This window comes from Sphaeramia orbicularis, chromosome 1 (assembly GCF_902148855.1).
Source record: "Sphaeramia orbicularis chromosome 1, fSphaOr1.1, whole genome shotgun sequence".
NCBI classification, from domain to species: Eukaryota; Metazoa; Chordata; class Actinopteri; order Kurtiformes; family Apogonidae; genus Sphaeramia; species Sphaeramia orbicularis.
In genome coordinates, this window is record NC_043957.1 from 46,653,591 (window position 1) to 46,677,559 (window position 23,969).

Here is a 23,969-nt window from a genome sequence, read left to right on the forward strand (position 1 = left end):
CTTAGAATCCAAAATAGTACAATTCACCATTACAAAGATTTTTACACATTATATAGGCAAGGAAAGGTATGTTTATTTATATAGTGCATTTCATACATGAAGGTAATTCACTCTGCTTTCCATACAGTTGCAGAAAAAATTATTAGACCATCAAAAATCATCTATGCGATCAAGTACTAACTCCTGTGTATATCATGTGACTAAAACAGACAGAAAAGAAAAGATGGAATGCCTAAAAACACTGTTTTTGTCAGTGCAATGCCATAGCTATTGATCTAAGAACTGAAGTGATTTTGGTTATTATCAAGAAAACATGGAAAAATGGATAAATATCAGCTCTGAAATTAAACTACTATGAATTATTTTTGTTGTTATCATTATATTTGTCCAAACAAATATACCTTTAGTTGTACCAGGCATTAAAAAGACCAAGAAATTGTAGAAAACAAGGGGTGGTCTAATAATCTAAAAAAAAATTTCCGTGACTGTATATCTGTAAGTAATTAAAAAAAAAAAAAAAAAAAAAAAAAAAAAAAAAGTTTCCATTGCTGTTTATGTTATTTTGAGTCATTTTTATTCACATGGTGCCAGTAACCGGAGTGAAAGTTTGTCATCACTTGGCGCGTTTTGATGGTGTTCACGGATCAAGGGTCGTACATGCTATATTGAGCCTTCCAGCTGCTACAACCATTTTTAGTCCTTCATGTCCTTTGGTGTGGTTAATGAACACAAGCTGTTTCCCTGATCTCTCTTCCAGGCCTGAGACTTAAAAATACCCTCTGAGGCAAAGCCCGATGATGGCTGTCTCTGATCCTGCTAATCAAATCCTCCCCTATGTATGAAAATAACAAGAGGCACTACGTTGCTTCTGTTCCAACCAATAACATCAGTAGCTTCTTTCATTTTATCTACTGCAGTGGTACCCAACCTTTTATGGCTCGTGACCCCATTTTTACATCACAAATTTCTGGCGACCCCAGACATTCAAAACAGAGACTTTTTTTTTTTTTTTTTTTTTTAATTTTTGCTAAAATGAATTTTTTTTGATCATGTAGTAGACTATGCTGCTCTGTCCTGTTCAGCCACTTGTGTTCGTTTATACAGACAGTAACTGAATATTTTAGGTAATCGGCTCGAAGTTGGACTACAACTACAACTGCTGCTGCTGACCAACAATTATGGCGTACTCGGAGAAATGTTTGTCGGAAGTCTTAACCTTATTTGTGCAAATGTCATGATGTAACTAGTTATAAAACATAACAAATTAAGAGGGAACTGAAACGGGTTGTAGAAATGCACTCAATTTTTGCCGCAACGAATATAAAGATAGCTTTGCAGCACCTGGAGGGTTCAAATTGTGATTTTTTTTTTTTTTTTTTGTGATTTAGTGACTTATTTTGAACATGCAATGAAATTTAACATATATGCAAACAAGCAAAACATACATAATAATACAAATATCAACAATCATAACAATGTTAGACAGAAGAACAGTACAATAGTTCCATTTACGTGCCCGAAAATTCAAACTTTATGAACTATTAGGGTCCAAATACACAAATAAATGAACCAAAGACTAATAAAAGTGGTTTAGCAAAATATGACCTGTTTATCCCTTTTATGTTTGAATTATAAGAACCTTAGCCAAAAATGTTTTCTTGAGTGGTTTTATTCCTTCTTAAGCATGAAAAAACACTGCGATTTTTTTTTTTTTTTTTTTTCATGGAGTTAGAAAAATGTCCATGCATTTAATTTTTGAAGTAAAAAAAACATGTGTTTAAACCAGTGGTTCCCAGCCTTTTTTGGCTCATGACCTCATTTTAACATCACAAATTTCTGGCGACCCCAGACATTCAAAACAGAGCCTTTTTTTTTTTTTTTTTTTTTAATTTTTGCTAAAATGAATTTGTTTTTGATCATGTAATAGTTTGCTATACTATGTTGCAAATAAACATTAATTTTAGATGACATTTAGTCTATATAATGTATATTATTATGAACGGAGGCAGAAAAGCCAGGTGTAGATTACTACACAAAGTGAGAATTTTATTTTCCTTGGTCAGGATATGTACAGTCAGTCCAGCTTGGATTTACAAGGCTGACAATTAATACTGAACAAACAAGAACTTAAACTATGAATTATGAAAGAGCTGCAGCATCTGAAACTGACCACAATGAACATTTGAAAGATGAACAGTACCACAGTGCTTCAGTTTCAGCTTCACAGTTTGTCATGTCTTTTATGGATTGGGATTGTCTCTGTCAACTCACCATATATTTTTTATTTGTAAGTTTTGTTTTTTTTTTATAAATTACCTGAAATTTCAGGCGACCCCATTGACCTACTGAGTCATCCAAGGTCTATTGAACTACTTATTTTAGAGAAAGTATAATTTTTCTCTTTTTTATGTAACAAATTGGACCATTTCTTAATTTGCACCTGTGAAAAACAGCTACACACTGGGCTAACACAAAGGCTCATATCACAGGCCAAACATGCCAACAATACTTCCTTTCTTGCCTCATAGAGTGGATGAAGGTCTAGAGATGTTATCTTTTTCTTTCAGAATTCATCACAGACCTTTGTGAGTTTCAGTTCAGTCAGAACAATGTTACACAATGAAACCTAAGTGGCAGCATTTGTCCTTACTGCTGCCCTGCAAGTTTCATGTGTATGAAAGGACGTTTTCAAGACTGAGGCTTGACATCATATATGTATTGAGTCCCTTTCTGTTTCTGTTCAATTAGGTTTCCTTCAGATCAGTGTCAAGAGAGCTTTAGCCTTATTATCCAACATTTAAAAAAAATATTGAATTTCTTTATTAACCCTCTGGTATCCAGGTGCGCCTTTTAGGCACACTTTGCACTTCGTTTTAAAAAACTTCATATTATTTTTCATAATTTAAATGAAGTTAGAATTCAAAAGTTGTTCATTTTTGCATGATCTTTAAAATTCTGGCCATCAACTAAAATTTGCACATTGTAAACAAAAGAAAATTAAAAGACGAGCATCTGTCTCTCAAGTGTGCCTAAAACGCACTATTTCTTCCATTTGATATGTATGATTAGGGCTGACCTTGATTTACAAAAATAAAATCAAATTAGAGCACAAAAATAAATCAATAGATAATATTTAATAGTTTGATTTGTAGGTGTGCATTTTACGCACACTTGGTGACAGATGCTAGTATTTTTGAACATTTGACCTAGCACCAAAAATAATAATGCAAATTAAACAATGTTGGAGTTAATCATTGACATATGCCAGGCTGCAAAAATCAGATAATATGTGATCCCCTTTTTATGTAGTATATTGAAAAAAAATTTTGTTTTGTTTTGTTTTTTGCATTCAAAAATGGTTTGTTTACATTACAGACATGGCATTTAAAGGGTTAAAAATGTGACAGTTCTTGAGTATTTTGTATTTTTATTCACGGCTCAAGTTGATGAAATAGAAAAAAAGTGTAAAAGAATTAAAAACAAACTGTATGAACATTTTTTTGACATTATTCCACAAGTGTGCGAAAAAGGCACACTTGGTGCTTAGTAAGGGCCTAGCTGGACGGGATACCGGAGGGATAAAGCTACAGGCATTGCAAGATTGTGTTTTTTTTTTTTTTTTTTTTTTTTTGGTTAAATACACATCAACAACAGATTTGCATTCAGCTATAACACACACCTGATAGTTTTCCAGACAGGTAGGTTATTGGATCTGAGATTATCTTTAGTCTCGCTACTGATAAGCGGATGAGAGTCTATAACTCCCCTGGGATGCGAGGCACGTCCATCACAGCCTAGTCCTGGTGCTCATTTATACAGCTGTCAATTGGAGGTCGGGTAAAGTGTCTCACTCAAGGACACAACACAATGGACTATGATTGAACTCATGACCTACGGGTTACAATATCCGCTTGAAAACTGCCTCCCTACCTACGAAAAACATTAACTTCCCTCTAAAGTGATGAGTGACGCTGTTATCCACACCTCAAAATTAGGCCATGGTATAATAAAATACACGCTGTAACTGTAGCTGTGAATACGCACGCACTGATACAAAACAAACCGGCTGGTGTGATAGGCTCTCTCCACTAGAATTCGGTTCCTTTATCTTGCAAACAGACACACATACACACACACACACACGTATGTACCACCGCTCCCACCACAGTGTTAATTAAGTCCTCTGATTGCACAGTATTATGACAGAATTAATGAAGCTTTTAATGAAAATTAGTAACACTTGGCTGAGGCCCCGTGTATCAGGCATGCTTAGCAGCAAGCTGCAGTAAGCAGTCAGATAAGCAGGGCAATCCTCTAGCTCACTGAGACAGAGCACAGAAAGGCAGTGGAGACTACCTTATCTCTGTGCACACTCCAAATATCACCATCTATGCACTATATATAACGTACAGGACAGCTCTAATTATAATCTATTATTTTGATGCTTTAATTGTTTTAGCTCAAGTCTAAAGGGGGAAATGTTATAGTAAGTAATCCTTATTGGCTGTATTCCAAAGTAAATACCAGTGCTTCATTTCAAACACAGGGAAATCTAATCAGGAAAATCACTTTGCTAGGTGTTAAAAGGTCAAACTTCTCATTTATGTTTATGCACTTGGACTAATTTAATATCAGTGAAGAGGGGGAAACTTTTCCAAGATCATGCTCTCTGCATTGTGGAACAAAAATAATACATCACATTAACCACTTTTAAACGGATATCCTGAAAAACAAGGTGAGATGGTGATCCCACCTTTTTTTGCCACCACTGACTAATTTCCACAGCCAAGTCAAAGCAGTAACAGAGGTACAAGGTTATTAACGACAACTAACGAAATGACGAAAACTAGAATTGAAAAAACATTTTCGTTAACTGAAATAAATAAAAACTATAATTAAAAGATAAAAACAAGAACTAACTGAAACTGTATTGTGTGTTTACAAAACTAACTAAAACAGATAAAAATTATGGATAAAATTCCTTTAGTTTTCGTCTTTGTCGATGTCGGATTGATACAAAAGTGATTTATTTCATTCTAGCGATTTTAGCTAGCAGCGCCATATGACACTTGACGGTCCGTCACTAGTGGTTTCCAGTCGTCTTCTCATCCCCACTCTACCTGGAAACATGGAGACTAAAGTTGGGAGAAAGCAGCAGAGTCCTGTCTGGGATTTATTTGAATATGACGGAGAAGAGGAGAAAAGATACGACAAAACTCAAACTAATACTAAAACTAAACTAAAACTAAGCATTTAGAAAAAAACGAAAACTAATAAGAACTAGCAAACCTGCTCCAAAAACAAATTAAAACTAGGCAAGGCAAGGCAAGTTTATTTGTATAGCACATTTCAGCAACAAGGCAATTCAAGGTGCTTCACACAGGACATTGAAATAAAAGAAACAAAAAGAAACACATTTAAAACATTATAAAAGAAACATGTAAAAGGTGATTAAAAACAGCAAGTAAGAAAACAACACATAAAAAAAATAAATAAATAAAAATAAAAACACACATATTAAAGTAAGAGTTGCAGTGCAGAGATTCAAAGAGAATATACAATTTAAAAAAGTCAGAAGCCTTTTAGTCAAAGGCAGCAGTGAACAGGTGAGTCTTTAACCTTGACTTAAAAGAACTCAGACTCTCAGCAGACCTGATATTTTCTGGTAGTTTGTTCCAGATATATGGAGCATAGAAACTGAACGCTGATTCTCCATGTTTAGTTCTGACTTTTGGAACACAGAGCAGACCTACACCAGATGACCTGAGTGGTCTGGATGGTTCATACTGGACTAGAAGGTCTCTGATGTATTTTGTGCCTAAACCATTCAGTGCTTTATATGCTAGTAAGAGAATTTTGAAGTCTATTCTCTGAGAGACAGGGAGCCAGTGTAGAACTGAATTAGAGAAATTAGAGAAAAAAAAAGTCAAAACTAAATAAGACTGAACTATAATAATAAAAAAAAAAAAAAATCCAAAACTATTAGAACCTTGCAGAGGTGAGACAGGCTGGACTTGTACACAGAGGACCTGCATTACAGAATCAAAGGATTTGGATTACTTTGTACCAACCAATCCACTTTTCATCAATACAAATATTCTGAAATTAGAAGATCTGCTCAACCTCCACACTGCTGTATTCATCTATAAGGCACACAACAACCTACTTCCACCCTGCATACAGGAGCTGTTCTCTGTCAAAGTCCCAGTACAAGCTTAGGGGGACCTGTATGTACAAGAAACCAAAGGCAAGGACCAACACGAAAGGCAAATGCATATCTGTAACTGGAGTAAAATTATGGAACAACCTTGATAAAGAATTAAAGACATGCACATCAGTCACAACATTTAGAAGGATGTTTAAAACTAAGGTATTCAATAAATATAAAATATCAGGATAAACTAAGCCAATTATCAGTATGAATCTAAGATTTTGCTCAGATTAATTTATTTGTTTATCTATATCAGGGGTCTCAAACTCATTTTCTTTCAGGGGCCACCTTCAGCCCGATTTCATTTGCAGTGGGCCGAACCAGTAAAATAATAGCATAATAACCAATAAATTATGACAACTCCAAAAATTTGTCTTTGTTTTAGTGCAAAACCCCCCCATTAAATTATGAAAATACTTACTTTTATAAACTATCCAAACAAAAAAGATGTGAGTAACCTAAAAAAACTGAAATTTCTTAAGAAAAATAAGTGCAATAAGTGCAGCAAAATTATGCCTCAACTTATCATTTCTACATATGTATCATGGATCAAATCGACAAAGACACTAAACACTTAGTAACAGGCTGAAAATTGCTAAACCTGTGCTTAATTTTCTTTAGACATTTCAGGTTGTTCGTATTTGTTCAGGTTATTCACATTTTATTGTTACAGGATAGTTTGTAAATGTAAATATTTCCATAATTTAATGTTATTTTTTGCACTGAAACAAAGACAAATATTTGAAGTTGTCATTATTTATAGGCATAATATAATATTATTTTCACATCAAACCGAGAAGAAAATACGGAGTCTTTATTTTTTGTAGGTTATTATGCTGTTATTTTACTGTAGATCCTATTGGTCTGTATGTGGAACCTGAACTAAAATGAGTTTGACAGCCTTGACTGTGGAATTTTTGCACTTTGCAAATTCATTCCACGGACTGCATTGGAACCTTTGGGGGGCCGCACGTTTGACACCCCTGATCTATATTATTGTTTAAAACCGCACCATCTTGTTATCTTGTTTTGTTTCTGCAACTTTCCTTTTTGTAAGTAGGGTAGGCAAAAATAAGCTGTTGCTTCGGCCTACACTTTTTCACCCATGTTTAATATAGAAATCCAAACTCTATGTATGTATATATCATGTTTTGCTAAATGGACAAAGAAATTACTCACTTACTTACTTACTTAAAAAGGGGTGGTGATGCAGCGCAGCGTATAGTGTGACGTATAACTTGCTTGTCAGAAATACCACGAGCATAGTGGTGTTGCTAACATCTCCAGAGTTGACCCATCTTTCACCGTTCCACAAAAATTAGCATGGATAGAGTCCTCTGCCTGAAGTGACAACAGCTTGCGAATCTCGGCGTCTCCCCAGTTCGACATCTTTTTGGTCGTATTGATTTGTTTGTTTACTGTACACAACCCACACTCATTTTTAAATCCCCATGGCATGGGGGTCGGACATGTAATACGTCATCAAAATGTCACACCTTGGTTGCGGAACAAGAGGTGTTTATTTATTTATTTTATTTATTTAATAGGGACAGTACATAATGAACATCTACAACAATTGCAGCTGTAAATATGCCAGATTGTAGCAGCAGTGCTAATTTCCATCCGTAGTCCCTAGGCAGGTGACAAGAAAGACAGTTGACAAAAAGGCAAAATATTGTAAAAGACATCATAGAAAGACAGTAGACAGAAATGCAAAACATCCTAAAAACACACAGAACAACACAGTGAGGATGATCTACTGATGGTCACAGGCTTGGTTTTCCTTCATCCAATGTTTAAGTTGTGATTTGAAGGAGGCATATGATCGTGAGTCTCTTATGTTGAGCGGTAAACCGTTCCAATATTTAGTTTCAGTGACTGAAAGTGCAGTTTGTCCAAAAGTAGTACACCTGCGTGGCACCTCATAGTCTCCTCGAGCTGTGGCCCTGGTGACCATCCCACTGACAGAGCGGGATTTGATAAAATCTGTCAACGGAGGAGGGGCAAGTCCATGCAAGACTTTATATATCAGGCAAGCATTTTTAAAATTCACAAAATTATTAAAATTAAGAAATTTATATTCATCTAAAACACAGGTGTCAAACATGCGGTCCGGGGGCCAAATCCGTCCCGCCAAAGGATCCAATTCGGCCTGTAGGATGGATTTGTGAAAGTCAAAATCATTTTAATTCAGATTCCACATACAGACTAATTAGATCTCAAGTGGGTCAGAAGCAGTAAAATACAATCATATTAAACCTATAAATAATGAAAACAGCAACATTTGTCTTTGTTTTAGTGTAAAAAAAAAAGTAAAATTACATGAAAATGTTTATATTAAAAAATGTTATTTTACAAAAAATTTGAAAAACCTGAAATGTCTTAAGATAAGTAAATGCAATTTTACCAATATTCTGCCTGTTATTAAATGTTTCGTGCATTTGTAATTGTAATGTAAGTTGTAATGCACATGTGTAAATGATAAACTGATAATCTGAAGCATAATGTTGTTAAAATTGCAGCTGTTTTTCTTAAGACATTTCCAGTTGTTCATGTTATTCAGATTTTTGTAGATTTAAACATTATCATAGTTTAATTTTACCTTTTTCACTGTTATTATTGTACAGGTCCGGCCCACTTGAGATCATATCGGGCTGAATGTGGAACTGAACTAAAATGAGTTTGACACCCCTGATCTAAAACAATGCAGTGGTGAAAATTAAATGTTTTTTTTTTTTTTTTTTTTTATCAAATATTTTTATGGCTTTTTAAAAAAGTGATTCTATGGGTTTGAGTGATGTGCCAGCAGCAAGTGACCAGGAAGTTATACAGTATTCAATATGAGAGAAAATCATGGAGTGTAAAAACATCTTAGCAGCATGTAGGGTCAAGAAGGGTCTGACTTGTTTAAAATTTTGCACATTAAAATTTACTGTCTTCTTCAGTCACTTTATGTGTTGTTTAAATGTTAATGTTGGGTCTAAGGTTAATCCGAGGTACTTGAACTCTTTGACTAAATCCAGTTCCACCCCTTCAAGAAAGATGTTCGACTGTTTCAGTTCAATTGGTTTTTTGGTGAACACCATGCAGACTGTTTTCTTTGTATTCAGCTTTTTACGTAGCGTTCCGGAATCATGAGTCCACCTTTATCACGACTCTGTTACTACCTCCAGAGGCGTTACAGAGGTGGGACCAAATGATCCCACCCAGGGGCGCCGCTACCAATTGTGGGCCCCATGAAAGGTAAACATTGTGGACCCTTCATAAAATTCAGTATCTTGTCAATAAGTCGAAGCAGGGAGTAGGGTATATACTCAGGGGTGCGGTCCAGAACTAACAGAAGTTATGCTGGCATGAAACGAAACTGAAACTTAATATGCTTTCAACGACCGACTTCCGACTTCTATGCCTCTATTATTCAGCGGATCTTACATGAAATTTTCACAACTTCTAACCTGTATCCACTGGACCCCCTCCACAGCTCTATGAGCCCCCCACTAATGCTGGGCCCCATGAATTTGTCATGTTTACCCCCCTTTTATGTCGCCCCAGATCCCACCATTTCATTTACACCACGGGTGTCAAACATGGAGCCAAATCTGTCCCGCCAAAGGGTCCAATCCGGCCCCTAGAATGAATTTGTGAAATACAAAAATCATACTGAAGATATTAATAATCAAGGATGTTAAAATCATTTTAGGTCATTTCAATCTAAAGTGGATCAGACCAGTAAAATATTATCGTAATCTATAAATAATGAAAACTTTTCCTCTTTGTTTTAGTGTAAAAAAAGTAAAATTAGAAAAACAAGTTACATTTACAGACTATCCTTTTACAAAAAATATGAATAACCTGAACAAATATGAACAATCTGAAATGTCTTAAGAGAAGTACGTGGAATTTTATACAATATTTTGCCAATTACTAAATATTCAAGTTGTGATGCACATGTATAAATGATCAACTTAGGTGTAAAATTGTTAACATTGCACTTTTTTTCTTAAGAATTTTCAGGTTGTTCATATTTGTTCATGTTATGTTCAAGTGTGGTTCGTAGGTGTGAACATTTTCATTACAGAATTTTACTTTTTTCACTCAAAAACATGGAGAAAAGTTTGGACTTGACATTATTTATCAGTTCTTATCCAATTATTTATATCATTTTACTGGTCCGGCCCACTTTCTACAATATTAGGCTGTATGTGGCCCCTGAACTGAAATGAGTTTGACACCCCTGATTTACATAGATGTCGTTCTGGAATACAGGGTGGGGAAGCAAAATTTACAATGAACATTTAGTTGTTTTTTCTCAGCAGCACTACGTCAATTGTTTTGAAACCAAACATATATTGATGTCATAATCATACCTAACACTATTATCCATACCTTTTCAGAAACTTTTGCCCATATGAGTAATCAGGAAAGCAAACGTCAAAGAGTGTGTGATTTGCTGAATGCACTCGTCACACCAAAGGAGATTTCAAAAATAGTTGGAGTGTCCATAAAGACTGTTTATAATGTAAAGAGAATGACTATGAGCAAAACTATTACGAGAAAGTCTGGAAGTGGAGGAAGCAACAAAAAACGTACCAAAGCTTTTATTAAAGCTCTTAAATCCAAAATCCTAAAGGATCCAACCAAATCCAAGAGAAAAATGGCAACTGAACTTGAGGTAGACAACAAGACCGTTAGAAATGCAGTAAAATATGATTTGAAGTTAAAATCTTACACAAGAACACCAAAACACTTGTTGACAACAGCAACAAATCCAACTTTAGCAATTTTTGGGAATCATGTTTATGGCCGCCTTCTAGCCCAGATCTAAACCCTCTGGATTCTGCTATTTGGGGCGTTTTAGAACACGCTACCAATAGAACATCACACAGCAATGTCGACTTTCTTAAAGATACTATTAAAGAAGAATGGGAGAAGTTGTCACCCGAATATTTGAGGAACACTTGCGCAAGTTTCAGGAAGCATGTGAAGGCAGTTATTGAGAAAAAAGGAGGACACATAGGATAAAAACATTTTCTATTATGTCAATTTTCTTGTGGCAAATAAATTCTCCTGACTTTCAATAAACTAATTGGTCATACACCGTCTTTCAATCCCTGCCTCAAAATATTGTAAATTTTGCTTCCCCACCCTGTAAAGGCGAAATATTCCTGTAACAGAAGTGCTGTATGAAATAAAAGGTTAGTTTATGAGCATTAGTCAGTGATAATGACACTGTCCCACCAGCAGATACAAACACATTGCCTGTATGAATGAGGCATCTTTCTGCCTTATGTCTATAATGTTGAGAAAGCAGATAATTTACAGCCAAGGGGTTGTGGAAGTCTAGAAGCAGGAGGATTAAGTGCTTTGTCATTCTGATCTGGTACAAGAAGTCTTCCAGGGCGCTGCACTGATCTGTCTCTTCCTCTCTGAATCCCTTCTGAACAGCTGTGTGCCAGCCTGGTTGTAAACATGGGGACTGCGTGGGACCCAATAAGTGCAAGTGCCACCCCGGCTTCACTGGCAAGACCTGCAATCAAGGTGAGCCCTCGTCTGGAACCTGGCTGTTACTTTTGATTTATGTTTTTTGTGACTTCTTTTACATGTTGTAGGTCACTGAGGTAGGGAAACAATCTAAATCAGGAATGTGAGAGATTTGTAATATACAGTCCTCCTGGAAATATCATGACTCAAACCCACCCCCCCACCCCCCCCAGAGCGACACACAGGCCTGCTGACGTGCATATTTTTTTGGATTGAGACTAAATGAAGGAGAACCCCTGCCCTGAGCAATGGCAGTATAATCATTGTTTACTGACTCACCACAACAACACGAGTGTATTAACCCTTTTAGGACGATTGTGTCTCCGGTGACGCATTTTTACATCCACGTCATTCTAATTACTGTAACTCACAGGTGTCAAACATAAGGCCCGGGGACCAAATCCGGCCCGCCAAAGGGTCCAGTCCGGCCCTTGGGATGAATTTGTGAAATGCAAATATTACACTAAGATATTAACGATCCTTTTAGTTCAGGTTCCACATTCAGACCAATTCAATCTCAATAGGGCAGGACCAGTCAAATACTATCATAATAACAAAGAAATAATGACAACTCCAAATGTTTCTCTTTGTAAATGTAAATATTTTCATGTATTTACACTAAAAGTATAATTTTGCAAAAATGTCAATAACCTGAACATATATGAACAACTTGAAATGTCTTAAGAGAAGTAAGTACAATTTTAACAAGATTCTGTCTGATACTAAATGTTTTGTGTATTTGTAGATCCACTGTGATCTGTAAGTTATAACGTACATGTGTAAATGATAAACTGAGGCAGAATATTGTCAAAATTACTCTCATTTTTTCAGTTTGTTCATGTTATTCACATCTTTTGAAAAGACAGTTTGCAGATGTAAACCTTTTCATAATGTAAATTTACTTTTTTCACTCTAAAACGTAGAGAAAACTTTGGACTTGACATTATTTATATATTATTATGTTATTATTTGACTGGTTCGGCCCACTTCAGATCAAATTTAGCTGAATGTGGAACTGAACTAAAATGAGTTTGACACCCCTGCTGTAACTCCTGAACTGTTTGTGCTATTGAGAAAATCCAAACAACATCTTTTAGCTGAGATTGGGTCCTTTCTATTGATATGTGACACATTAGGGTAGAGTTCTGCTTTAGCTGAGTGAAAGGGGTGGAGGTGGGTGGAGCAGAGAGTAGCAGACTGCATTCGGTGAGAGAGAGATGGAAGATTTTATTAGTTTTATCAGTGTTTTAGTGAGATTTTAGTGGTGAATTCTTGAAAATAATTGTACACTCAAAAAAATGATTCTTGGCTCTAATAAACATGAAGTAATATTTTAAAGTAAAATGTAACTGAAATATATGAAATTTAAAGTTTATTTATCTGAAAAAGTCAAACATAATGTGAATATGCTTAGTATAAAGTGAATCTAAACAAGTAAAGTAAACTTTATTTACTAGATCACATAAAAAGGCTGAGCGTCTCAGTCAAACACAGTTTATGTAAAAGTTTGCATTAACTAAAGCAAATCTGACTGAAGGTATTTAATTTATTCATATTGACTCAATATGATAGAAAAAAACATTGTATTAAATGCAACCCTTTACATTAAACTTATGTAATAAAATTACATGGAAAATTTACATGTAATTAAAATACATAAAGTCAACATTTTTGGCTTAGTTATTTTTTTGAGTGTATATAATAGTGATAGTGCTTCTACTAGTGTGTTTTGATATGCTTTTGTCGAATTTCACAGATTTTTTTCGCTGTTTTTAATCTGTATTTTTCCACTTTGTATGAAGTTTGTTCGAAGTTCATTGACGAATGACTAGAAATAGCTGAAAATAAAAAGCTGTAACATGGACTCAGAATGTTCTAGACCGGGGTGGGCAATTAATTTTCTTATGGGGCCACATGAGAAACTTTGACAGTTGCTAAGGGCCAGATCAATACACTTGCAGCTCTGGTCAATATATATGTATAAACAGTAAATGAAACAATACGATGAAAATGTGGAGCACAGAATACAACTTAGAAGTCCATGTCTTGTTAATAACTCTGCATTCTGAATCAATCTTTCATTTTTTGGCATTAGCTGACATCTTCATGGGCTGAAACTGACCAACAAACCAATCAGTGTATAAGCGTTATGCTAAGTATGGAAAGTATGCCCAAAAAAAATTAGTTTAGCATATCTTTCAAAATAAAAGCAGTGCCGTTGTATTGGTTACAATGATATATATTTGCATTGACTTTTAATTTGCCAGTGGCCTCATGGGGGCCAGTCAGGGTCAGCCATCGGCCCGTACAATGCCCAGGTCTGTTCTAGACAAACACAAATGTTTGAGCACATCTATACAATCTCATAAAATTTCATTATGCTTATTTATAGTTGTTTTTCATCATAAATATGATACAAATTAATTTTTTTTTTGTTCCTATATCACACTTTCTTTAAGCATTTATTACATATAATGATGATAATTAATGGCCACATATTGAAATTAAGTTCTTCCTATAGAAAAAGGTGCAAAAAATGGTCAAAAAAGACATTTTCTGATACTTTTGTGGCAAAAACGACATAAAGAAATCTAGGCGGCATTAAGGGTTAAAGTTACCACTTAATCATTTAGCAGAAGCTCATTTCCCATCAGCAAACAGTTACTAGTGCAATACCTTAATCACAAGGGGTTTGGTTAAGAAAGAAAGGGCTGACTCAGATCAAATGAAAATGAGTAGCAAGGCCATATTGAATGATCCCCCGGAGTGCAGCCTCTCCTGTGAAGATAACATCTCAATTACTGACCTGAGATAACTTGCCTTGGCTCGGTGCAACCAATGTTATTGAAATTGCGTGCGTATGTGTGTGGATCCTTGAGTTTTTCTGCATGTCATCAGCATTCATGAGCAATTACTGACAGATCGGATGTGTTGAAAAAAGAAGCTTCCCACTTTAGCTTTAAGTTGACGTGCATCCGTGTAGTTTGCAAATGCTTGTGTAATTCACGCCCTGAGACAGGAATAGGATAGTATGTAATTAAAAACAAGCTTGGGGGTGGTGGCGGCGGCGGCGGTGGTAGTGGAGTGGGGTGTTGAAATCCTTTCCGGAATGTTCCAAATGACTCATCCTGCATTTCGAGGCTATAGGTGGCTCCTGTCTGCCCGGCCAGACAGCTCTACTTTGTCTTAATCTGCAACAAAGGGGAGAGGAAAAAGGATCTGTGCCCCATATCCAACTAAAATAGACTTTGCTGCCAAAGATACAGACAGACTTATCTGACAAATGTGATTCCAAGACCTTTAAAGATGAAACTGTACTTTCAAGTGTCTATTGAACTCCTATTTGTCCAATAGGCTTTCAGCATTTTTTTCCGAGCCTTGAGTGGCAGACTCGCCCTTTCAGCTTATTTGGTGCAGATAACCTTGGATTCTGTTTTTGAGCTGGCACATTCTATGGAAACCAGTTTAATTATTCAAAAGCCATAGATTAGATTTTCTCATTTACATTCACCCTCTGTTAAACATTGATTTGACATTTACTATTGATGTGCCAGGTGGCTGACGTTTCGATGTTTTCTAATATCCAGCCCCTCTGGAGCTCTACATTTATCTTGAGGAGTCAACTGGAGGGCTGAAATAAGCTACCCTCTGGTTCAAGAGCTGCTTCTCTGACCACCGTGCAGCTAAAGGTCAAGTGAACACCATGAAGCCCTGTAAATCACATCATGATCTATGAAGGTTTTATCGGTAAAGATGACTTGAAGAAGGATGTTTAATGATTTTGTTTATGGTAAGTAGTGAATTATTATTAGATCATTATTAGGGGTGAGCATTCAGGTCAGAAACTCAAATTACAATATTGTGATTACTATCAAAATTGGAAAAAATTGGACTTTTGCCTTCAGACAGACCAGAAACAGCTGATCGTATTTGCTCGGCTAAATACTATATTACACATAATTTTAACTATATGTCATTACATTTTGTCTATTGGACAGTTAACTTAAAGCATTATAGTTCGAGACGGCGTTCGAGGTAGAGCGGGTCGTCCAATAACCGAAGGGTCGGTGGTTCGAATCCTGCTCTGTCGTGTGCCGTTGTGTCCTTGGGCACCCACCCACACTTCACCCACCTTGCCCCAGGGCATCTGTGGCTACAAACTTAGTTTATCACCACTAGAATGTGAGAGTGAATGAATAATGGATCAATAATGTAAAGCGCTTTGGGTGCTTTGAAATGCTCTATAGAGATCTAATCCATTATTATTATTGACATTGGCAGTGAATGATACAACGCATTATAAAATAACATTAACCCATAAGGACCCAGTGTGACTTTTGTGGCAGTTTCCAAATGAATTTGTCTCTCAGTTTAACCCTTTCATGCATAGTGGTCACTTCAGTGGACAGCTATTCTCCAGCTGTTCTCTTATATATTCATGGATTTTGTTGTTTTAGTTCCTTATCATCCAACACAGTGGACACTAATGCATCATCCCATACACTGACATTCATACCATTTTTTGCATATTATCTCCATGAAGTGAGTAATAACTACTACTACTACTACCACGACTACTACTACTACTAATAATAATACATTGTATTTGTATGGTGCTTTTCATGGTACTCAAAGACACTTTACATACAGTTTGACTAGTATTCAGAATATGATGAAATATATGAATATGTTAAAAAATGTTTTTAATTCATAGTTTTCACATAGTATATCATTAAATACACGTTGCTTTGTTTCAAAAATTGAACGCATGGTATCCATCTGAGTCAACATTTTTGCAACTCCATGAAAAATAAGTTCTTTCAAAAAATTAATCGCATCATTTTTTTCATGCTTAAAGAGGAATAAAAACAGGACAAAAACATCTTGATTAAGGTTCTCATAATTCATGCATGAAAGGGTTAACCTTTCCTAAGTGATTTATCACCATTTATTATAATATTATCCTCTGAATTTTGCATTTTTCTAGTTAAAATCATCTGTTTTCCTATGTTTAATTCATTGATTGATTATGTAGATCAGGGGTGTCAAACTCATTTTAGTTCAGGGGCCACATTAACCCCAAATTGATCTCAAGTGGGCCGGACCAGTAAAACAACAGTATAATAACTTGTAAATAATGACGACTCCAAATTTTTCTCTTTGTTTTAGTACGATCAAAATTAAATTATGAAAATATGTACATTTACTGTGGTGGCCCAGAGGTGCAACAGCCCAAAAAAATATCCACTATAAGAAAAAAAAGAGAACAGCATAAAAACTTAACCACTATAAGAAAAAAAAAAAAAAACATCCCCAAAAATGATTCACTATAAGAAAAAAAAGAGAACAGCCCAAAAAATTATCCGCTACAAGAAAAAAAACAAAACATCATCCACCTTTTCAATTAAGGGGGCGCTGTTTACCCGAAAGGTCTCTTGCTTTAAAATTAAGGCCACCACAAAAAATAAAAGCATAAGAGGAAAATGTTTAAGGCTTTCAGCTAATGTGGCTAATGCTAACAAAGTAACCCACCTGAAGTGGAGTTTGGTGCGCTAAAAATAAAGTTATTTTAAAAATAAGTCGTGGATAAGTTTTTGGGCTGTTCTCTTTTTTTATTATAGTGGATAATTTTTGGGGGCTTTTGTCTTTTTTTTCTTATAGTGAATAATTTTTGGGGGCTGTTGTCTTTTTTTTCTTATAGTGGATAATATTTTGGGCTGTTGTCTTTTTTTTATAGTGGATAATATTTTGGGCTGTTCTTTTTTTCTTATAGTGGATAATTTTTTGGGCTGTTCTCTTTTTCTTATAGTGGATAATTTTTTGGGCTGTTCTCTTTTTTTTCTTATAGTGAATAATTTTTTTTGGGCTGTTGTCTTTTTTTTCTTATAGTGGATAATTTTTTGGGCTGTTCTCTTTTTTTTCTTATAGTGGATAATATTTTGGGCTGTTCTTTTTTTCTTATAGTGGATAATTTTTTTGGGTTGTTCTTTTTTTCTTATAGTGGATAATATTTTGGGCTGTTGTCTTTTTTTTTCTTATAGTGGATAATATTTTGGGCTGTTGCACCTCTGGGCCACCGTAATTTACAAACTATCCAAACAAAAATGATGTGAATAGCCTGAAAAGAATTTGATTTCTTGAGAAAAATGAGTGCAATTTTAACAAAATTACACCTCAATTTACCATTTATACATGCATATTATGGATTGGATCTACAAAGTATTCTACAAAATATTTAATAACAGGAAGTATAATGTTAAAATTTTACTTACAAAATTTCAGGTTTTTCACGTTTTATTGTTAAAGGATAGTTTGTAAATGTTAATATTTTCAAAATTTAATGTAAGTTTTTACACTAAAACAAAGAGAAAAACATGGACTTGTCATTATTTATAGGTGTAATGTAATATCATGTTTTTCACAATAAACGAAAAGAAAATTTGGAGTCATTATTTATAGGTTATTATGCTATTATTTTAGTTAAGATCACATTGTCCTGTATGTGGAACCTGAACTAAAACAAGTTTGACATCCTTGATTGTTAATATATCTGAAGTGTAGTTATTGCCAATTCATCTCGCAGGCTGGACTGGAACCTTTGGCGGGTCGGTTTTGGCCCCCGGGCCACATGTTTGGCACCTCTGATGTAGATGTTCAGAAAAATTCAGTAAATTTAAAGGTCATTGTATCAAAACAGAAAAAAAATGAAGAAAAGGTGACTTTTTCAGTAAAATATATAATTAAATGAACATAAACCCAGTGTGTCCATCCATTGTCATTTATCAAACTCCATGGATTTTAACGGTGAATTAATGTTGTAGAAGATGACAGTGTTTCCACGGTAACTACGGAGCCTCTGAACCTCCAAATGGCCATAAAAACATGACAAACTGCATTTTACACCAATTATTTCCATATACAGGGTGGGGAAGCAAAATGTACAATGAACATTTAGTTGTTTTTTCTCAGCAGGCACTACGTCAATTGTTTTGAAACCAAACATATATTGATGTCATAATCATACCTAACACTATTATCCATTATTATCCATACCTTTTCGGAAACTTTTGCCCATATGAGTAATCAGGAAAGCAAACGTCAAAGAGTGTGTGATTTGCTGAATGCACTCGTCACACCAAAGGAGATTTCAAAAATAGTTGGAGTGTCCATAAAGACTGTTTATAATGGAAAGAAGAGAATGACTATGAGCAAAACTATTACGAGAAAGTCTGGAAGATACTATTAAAGAAGAATGGGAGAAGTTGTCACCCGAATATTTGAGGAACACTTGCGCAAGTTTCAGGAAGCGTGTGAAGGCAGTTATTGAGAAAGAAGGAGGACACATAGAATAAAAACATTTTCTATTATGTCAATTTTCTTGTGGCAAATAAATTCTCATGACTTTCAATAAACTAATTGGTCATACACTGTCTTTCAATCCCTGCCTCAAAATATTGTAAATTTTGCTTCCCCACCCTGTATGTATGTATGTATGTATGTATTTTGTTTGTTTATTTATTTATTTTCACATCATAAAACAGCAAGAGAAAATAAAAATAAAAAAACAACATTCAAACAAGTAAACATCATTGTGCAGGAGAGGAAAGAAAGCAGGCACTACGTCAATTGTTTTGAAACCAAACATATATTGATGTCATAATCATACCTAACACTATTATCCATACCTTTTCAGAAACTTTTGCCCATATGAGTAATCAGGAAAGCAGACGTCAAAGAGTGTGTGATTTGCTGAATGCACTCGTCACACCAAAGGAGATTTCAAAATAGTTGGAGTGTCCATAAAGACTGTTTATAATGTAAAGAAGAGAATGACTATGAGCAAAACTATTACGAGAAAGTCTGGAAGTGGAGGAAGCAACAAAAAACGTACCAAAGCTTTTATTAAAGCTCTCAAATCCAAAATCCTAAAGGATCCAACCAAATCCATGAGAAAAATGGCAATTGAACTTGAGGTAGACAACAAGACCGTTAGAAATGCAGTAAAATATGATTTGAAGTTAAAATCTTACACAAGAACACCAAAACACTTGTTGACAACAGCAACAAATCCAACTTTGGCAATTTTTGGGAATCATATTTATGTCCGCCTTCTAGCCCAGATCTAAACCCTCTGGATTCTGCTATTTGGGGCGTTTTAGAACATGCTACCAATAGAACATCACACAGCAATGTCGACTTTCTTAAAGATACTATTAAAGAAGAATGGGAGAAGTTGTCACCCGAATATTTGAGGAACACTTGCGCAAGTTTCAGGAAGCGTGTGAAGGCAGTTATTGAGAAAGAAGGAGGACACATAGAATAAAAACATTTTTTATTATGTCAATTTTCTTGTGGCAAATAAATTCTCCTGACTTTCAATAAACTAATTGGTCATACACTGTCTTTCAATCCCTGCCTCAAAATATTGTAAATTTTGCTTCCCCACCCTGTATTGATAAGATTAGTGGATCATCATCGTCATCTTTATTTGCAGACTTGGGAGTCCATTTAAAAACAAACAAACAAGCAATCAACAAACAGAATACATTTAAAAACACAGGTTAAAAACACAGACAAAACATCATCAATATTATAAAAGACAACTGTACCAGTGTCGCCACAGGGATGACTGGTATCGCACCGAACTATGACTGGGATTTGTCAATAGCCTAATGATGGAATTCTGAGAATCGTTCAATCGACAGATAAATTTGTACATTAACCCTTTCATGCACAGTGGTCACTACAGTGGACAGCTACTCTACAGGTGTTCTCTTGTATATTCATGAGTTTTGTTGTTTTAGTTCCATATCAGCCTACACAGTGGACTCTTATGCATCATCCCAAACACTGCAATTCATACAATTATGGTAACTTTGCTGCTCTTGATAAACCTGATCTGCAGTAACATGGTTTAGTGTAAATTAATTGCGAATTATTATTAGACTAATTAACAGTTTTCTGAAACAAAAGGTTTTTTTTTTTTTGCATTCCTCCTGAGACCCAGCATTACATTTTGTCCTCTAAGGGGGACAGAAGTTTAACAGTTTAACTTAAATGCTGTCCATTGCAAAGGACATTCCATTAAAAAAATTAACAAATAAATAAAAATGATTTGAAAAATGTATCTGAAAAAACTGTTGCATTATGCAGTTTCCAATCAAGACAATTTTTTAGTGTAAAAAAGCTAAAATTGTCAATTTCCTGGGTCTCAGGAGGATATTATCATCACGAAATGAGTAATAACTAGTATTAGAGTATGATAAAAATGTGAGAAAACGTCAGATTAGTGGCATTAAAAATGTTTTTATTTCATAGTTTTCACACAATATATCAATTTCTGATGATGAATTTTAAATACGTGTTTCTTTTTCTTCAAAAATTAAATGTATGGTGTCCAGCGGAGTAGACATTTTTGTAGGTTCATAGAAAATTTCAATTTCATTGGTTTTTTTTTCATGCTTAAAGAGGAATAAAAACACTCAAAAAAAATATTGACTAAGGTTCTCATAATTCATGCATGAAAGGGTTAAGTTTCTCATAAGAACCTGAAAAGTGTTCACTCCTGCCTTGCAGAATAATTCGCTTGCACTAGTCCATTGAGGTTTTTTAAACAGTATTCTCATGGAAACAGTTTAGATCAGTAGATGCTTTTGGTCGGAGGTGGATGTTTGGGTCTTTATGGGTTAAAAGTGTTCTTGTTTATTGGTCATTTTAGTTACATCTTTTCCATGTCTTTTTTTTTTTTTTATCAACTCTCAGCGTAAAGATGAGAGTTACAGAAGAAATATCAGCAGCTTGACGTGTCATATTGTGGATTTACAGTCCAACCCGCAGTCTTGACTACTTTAAGTGTTCACACATTGTCTCTAAATGAACACTTACAGCAGGAGTGTCAAACTCATTTTGGTTCAGGGGCCATATTTTGCCCAATTTGATCTCAAGAGGGCCAGACCAGTAAAATAATGACTTAATAACCTATAAATAATGACAAATCCATGTTTTTCATTTTATTTTAGTACAAAAAATCCCCAATTAAATTATGAAAATATTTACATTTTACAAAAAAATATGTGAATAACCTGAAAAAACAGAAATTTCATTTGAAAAATTTGTGCAATTTTAACAATGTTATGCCTCGACTTATTATTTATACATGTGCATTACACACAATGTTACATAAACATTTGGTAACAGGCAGAATATTGTTAAAATTTTGGAGTTTGGAACTAAACTTTTAACAATTTCTACAATATTACATCTAATTATTAACAAAACTACAGATCACAGTGGATCCATAAATGCACAAAACATTTAGTAACAGGCAGAATATTGTTCAAATTGCACATTTCGGGTTGTTCATCTTTGTTTATATTTATGTATTTATTTGCATTTTATTGTGAATAAACAGTTTTGTAAATGTAAATATTTTCACAGTGTAATCTTATTTTTTTCACTTAAATTTTTCACACAGAAAATTTGTAGTTGTCATTATTTATGGGTTATTGTGTTGTTATTTTTACTGGAGATCACATTGGTCTGTATGTGGAACCTGAACCAAAATGATTTGGACAACCTTGACTGTTCATGTTCATTTTTGCACTTTCATCCCGCGGGCCGGAATGGAACCTTTGGCGGGCCAGATTTGGCCCCCGGGCTGCATGTTTGACACCTGTGACTTACAGTATGTATCCAAACAGCCTCCTATATTTGCTTCTTTGGTTATACTATCAATTTCTCAAATGCTTGGCTAAGCATCACATGTTTTGGTTTTAGCAGGTTTTAGTCCGCAGACTGCTTCTTGTCATCTTCCTTTTCAAGTTGCATTATAGAAATAGACATGTGCATTTATGTTTATGTTTATGTTTATGCATTTGGCAGACGCTTTTTTCCAAAGCGACTTACAGGGGAAAACCAATTAAATCACTCAATCAATCAAATTTTATTTATATAGTGCCAGATCACAAAAAAAGTTATCTCATGACACTTTATATATAGAGTTGGTCAAAACCAGACTCTAAGCCAATTTACAGAAACCCAACAGAATCCTCCAGGAGCAAACACTTGTGACTGGTGACAGTGGCGAGGAAAAACTTCCCTTTAACAGCAGAAACCTCGAGCAGACCCAGACTCCAGGAGGATGGCCGTCTGCCTTGACCAGTTGGGGTTAAAAGAGAGGGTAGAGAAAGAGAAAAAGAGAGAGCGATAGAGATAGAGACTGGGGGAGAAGGGGGGAGTAGGGGGAGACACATGGAGGCAGTTGAGGATAAGTGAGTGGTGATGATGAAGGCAGGAGAGAGGCAGGACCACCGCAGCAGGTCCAGAGATAATCCTGGAAGAATCTGTGATAATCCTGGGAAAAACCTTATTAGAATATTTAAGATGGAATGTTTGAAATTGTTAGGATAGGAGGTGCTCTCGGAAGAGCTGGGTCTTCAGGAGCTTCTTGAAGATAGGCAGGGATGCCTCTGTTCTTGTAGCACTTGGTAGGGCGTTCCACCAACGTGGAACGACCCATGAAAAGAGCCTGGATTGTCTTGTGCAAGGTCTGGGGACCACCAGACAACGTTTCCCAGATGAGCGGAGTGGTCGTGGGGCAACATAAGCTTTTATCAGTGCACCTAGATAGGTAGGAGCAGACCCACTGAGAATTTTGTAGGCTAGGATTAAAGATTTGAATTTGATGCGGGCAGCTATGGGTAGCCAGTGTAACTCAATGAGTAAGGGGGTGACATGTGCCCATTTATTTCTCCAATTGGCAGACTTGTATATTTAGTTATAGATGGACAAAACATTTCTGGCAGCATGCTATGGATGTTATTAAGTCATTGAAATAGTCATGTGCAGTTTGGTGAAAGTAGCGCAACATAAAATTACATGATCATTATGTGAACATCTGAAAGCTTGTTCACGCTGGAGGATCCACCCCAGCTGCAGATCATTATTTTCCATACAAGTACACACAAATGAACACACATTCCTTTGCTCTAAGTGGGAGGTGTGGACAGAGGCATGACCCTGGAGGCTGTCTGGTTAACAAGAGTGTTTAACATCATCAAGAACACCGGTTGTATGGAGCAAAAACAAACCACAGAGGAAATGTTTATGTTTACACTAAACACAAGCATGGTTAACATTGATTTCACCACCTTCAGAATCATGGATAAACACTGTCTGGCCAAAAAAAAAAAAAAGAAAGTAATACACACTATTTCAT

At 35.3% G+C, this 23,969-nt stretch overlaps 1 protein-coding gene across 6 annotated transcripts in view; it reads left to right on the forward strand.

The window, feature by feature from the left end:
- Positions 1-23,969, forward strand: part of npnta (nephronectin a) — a 153,078-nt gene that overhangs the window by 67,348 nt on the left and 61,761 nt on the right. For all 6 annotated transcript variants that reach the window (XM_030145995.1, XM_030146002.1, XM_030146009.1 and 3 more), the window contains one exon: positions 11,657-11,749. In XM_030145995.1, coding sequence (XP_030001855.1) covers positions 11,657-11,749 — 93 coding nt within the window. The remainder of the gene's footprint in view (positions 1-11,656; positions 11,750-23,969) is intronic.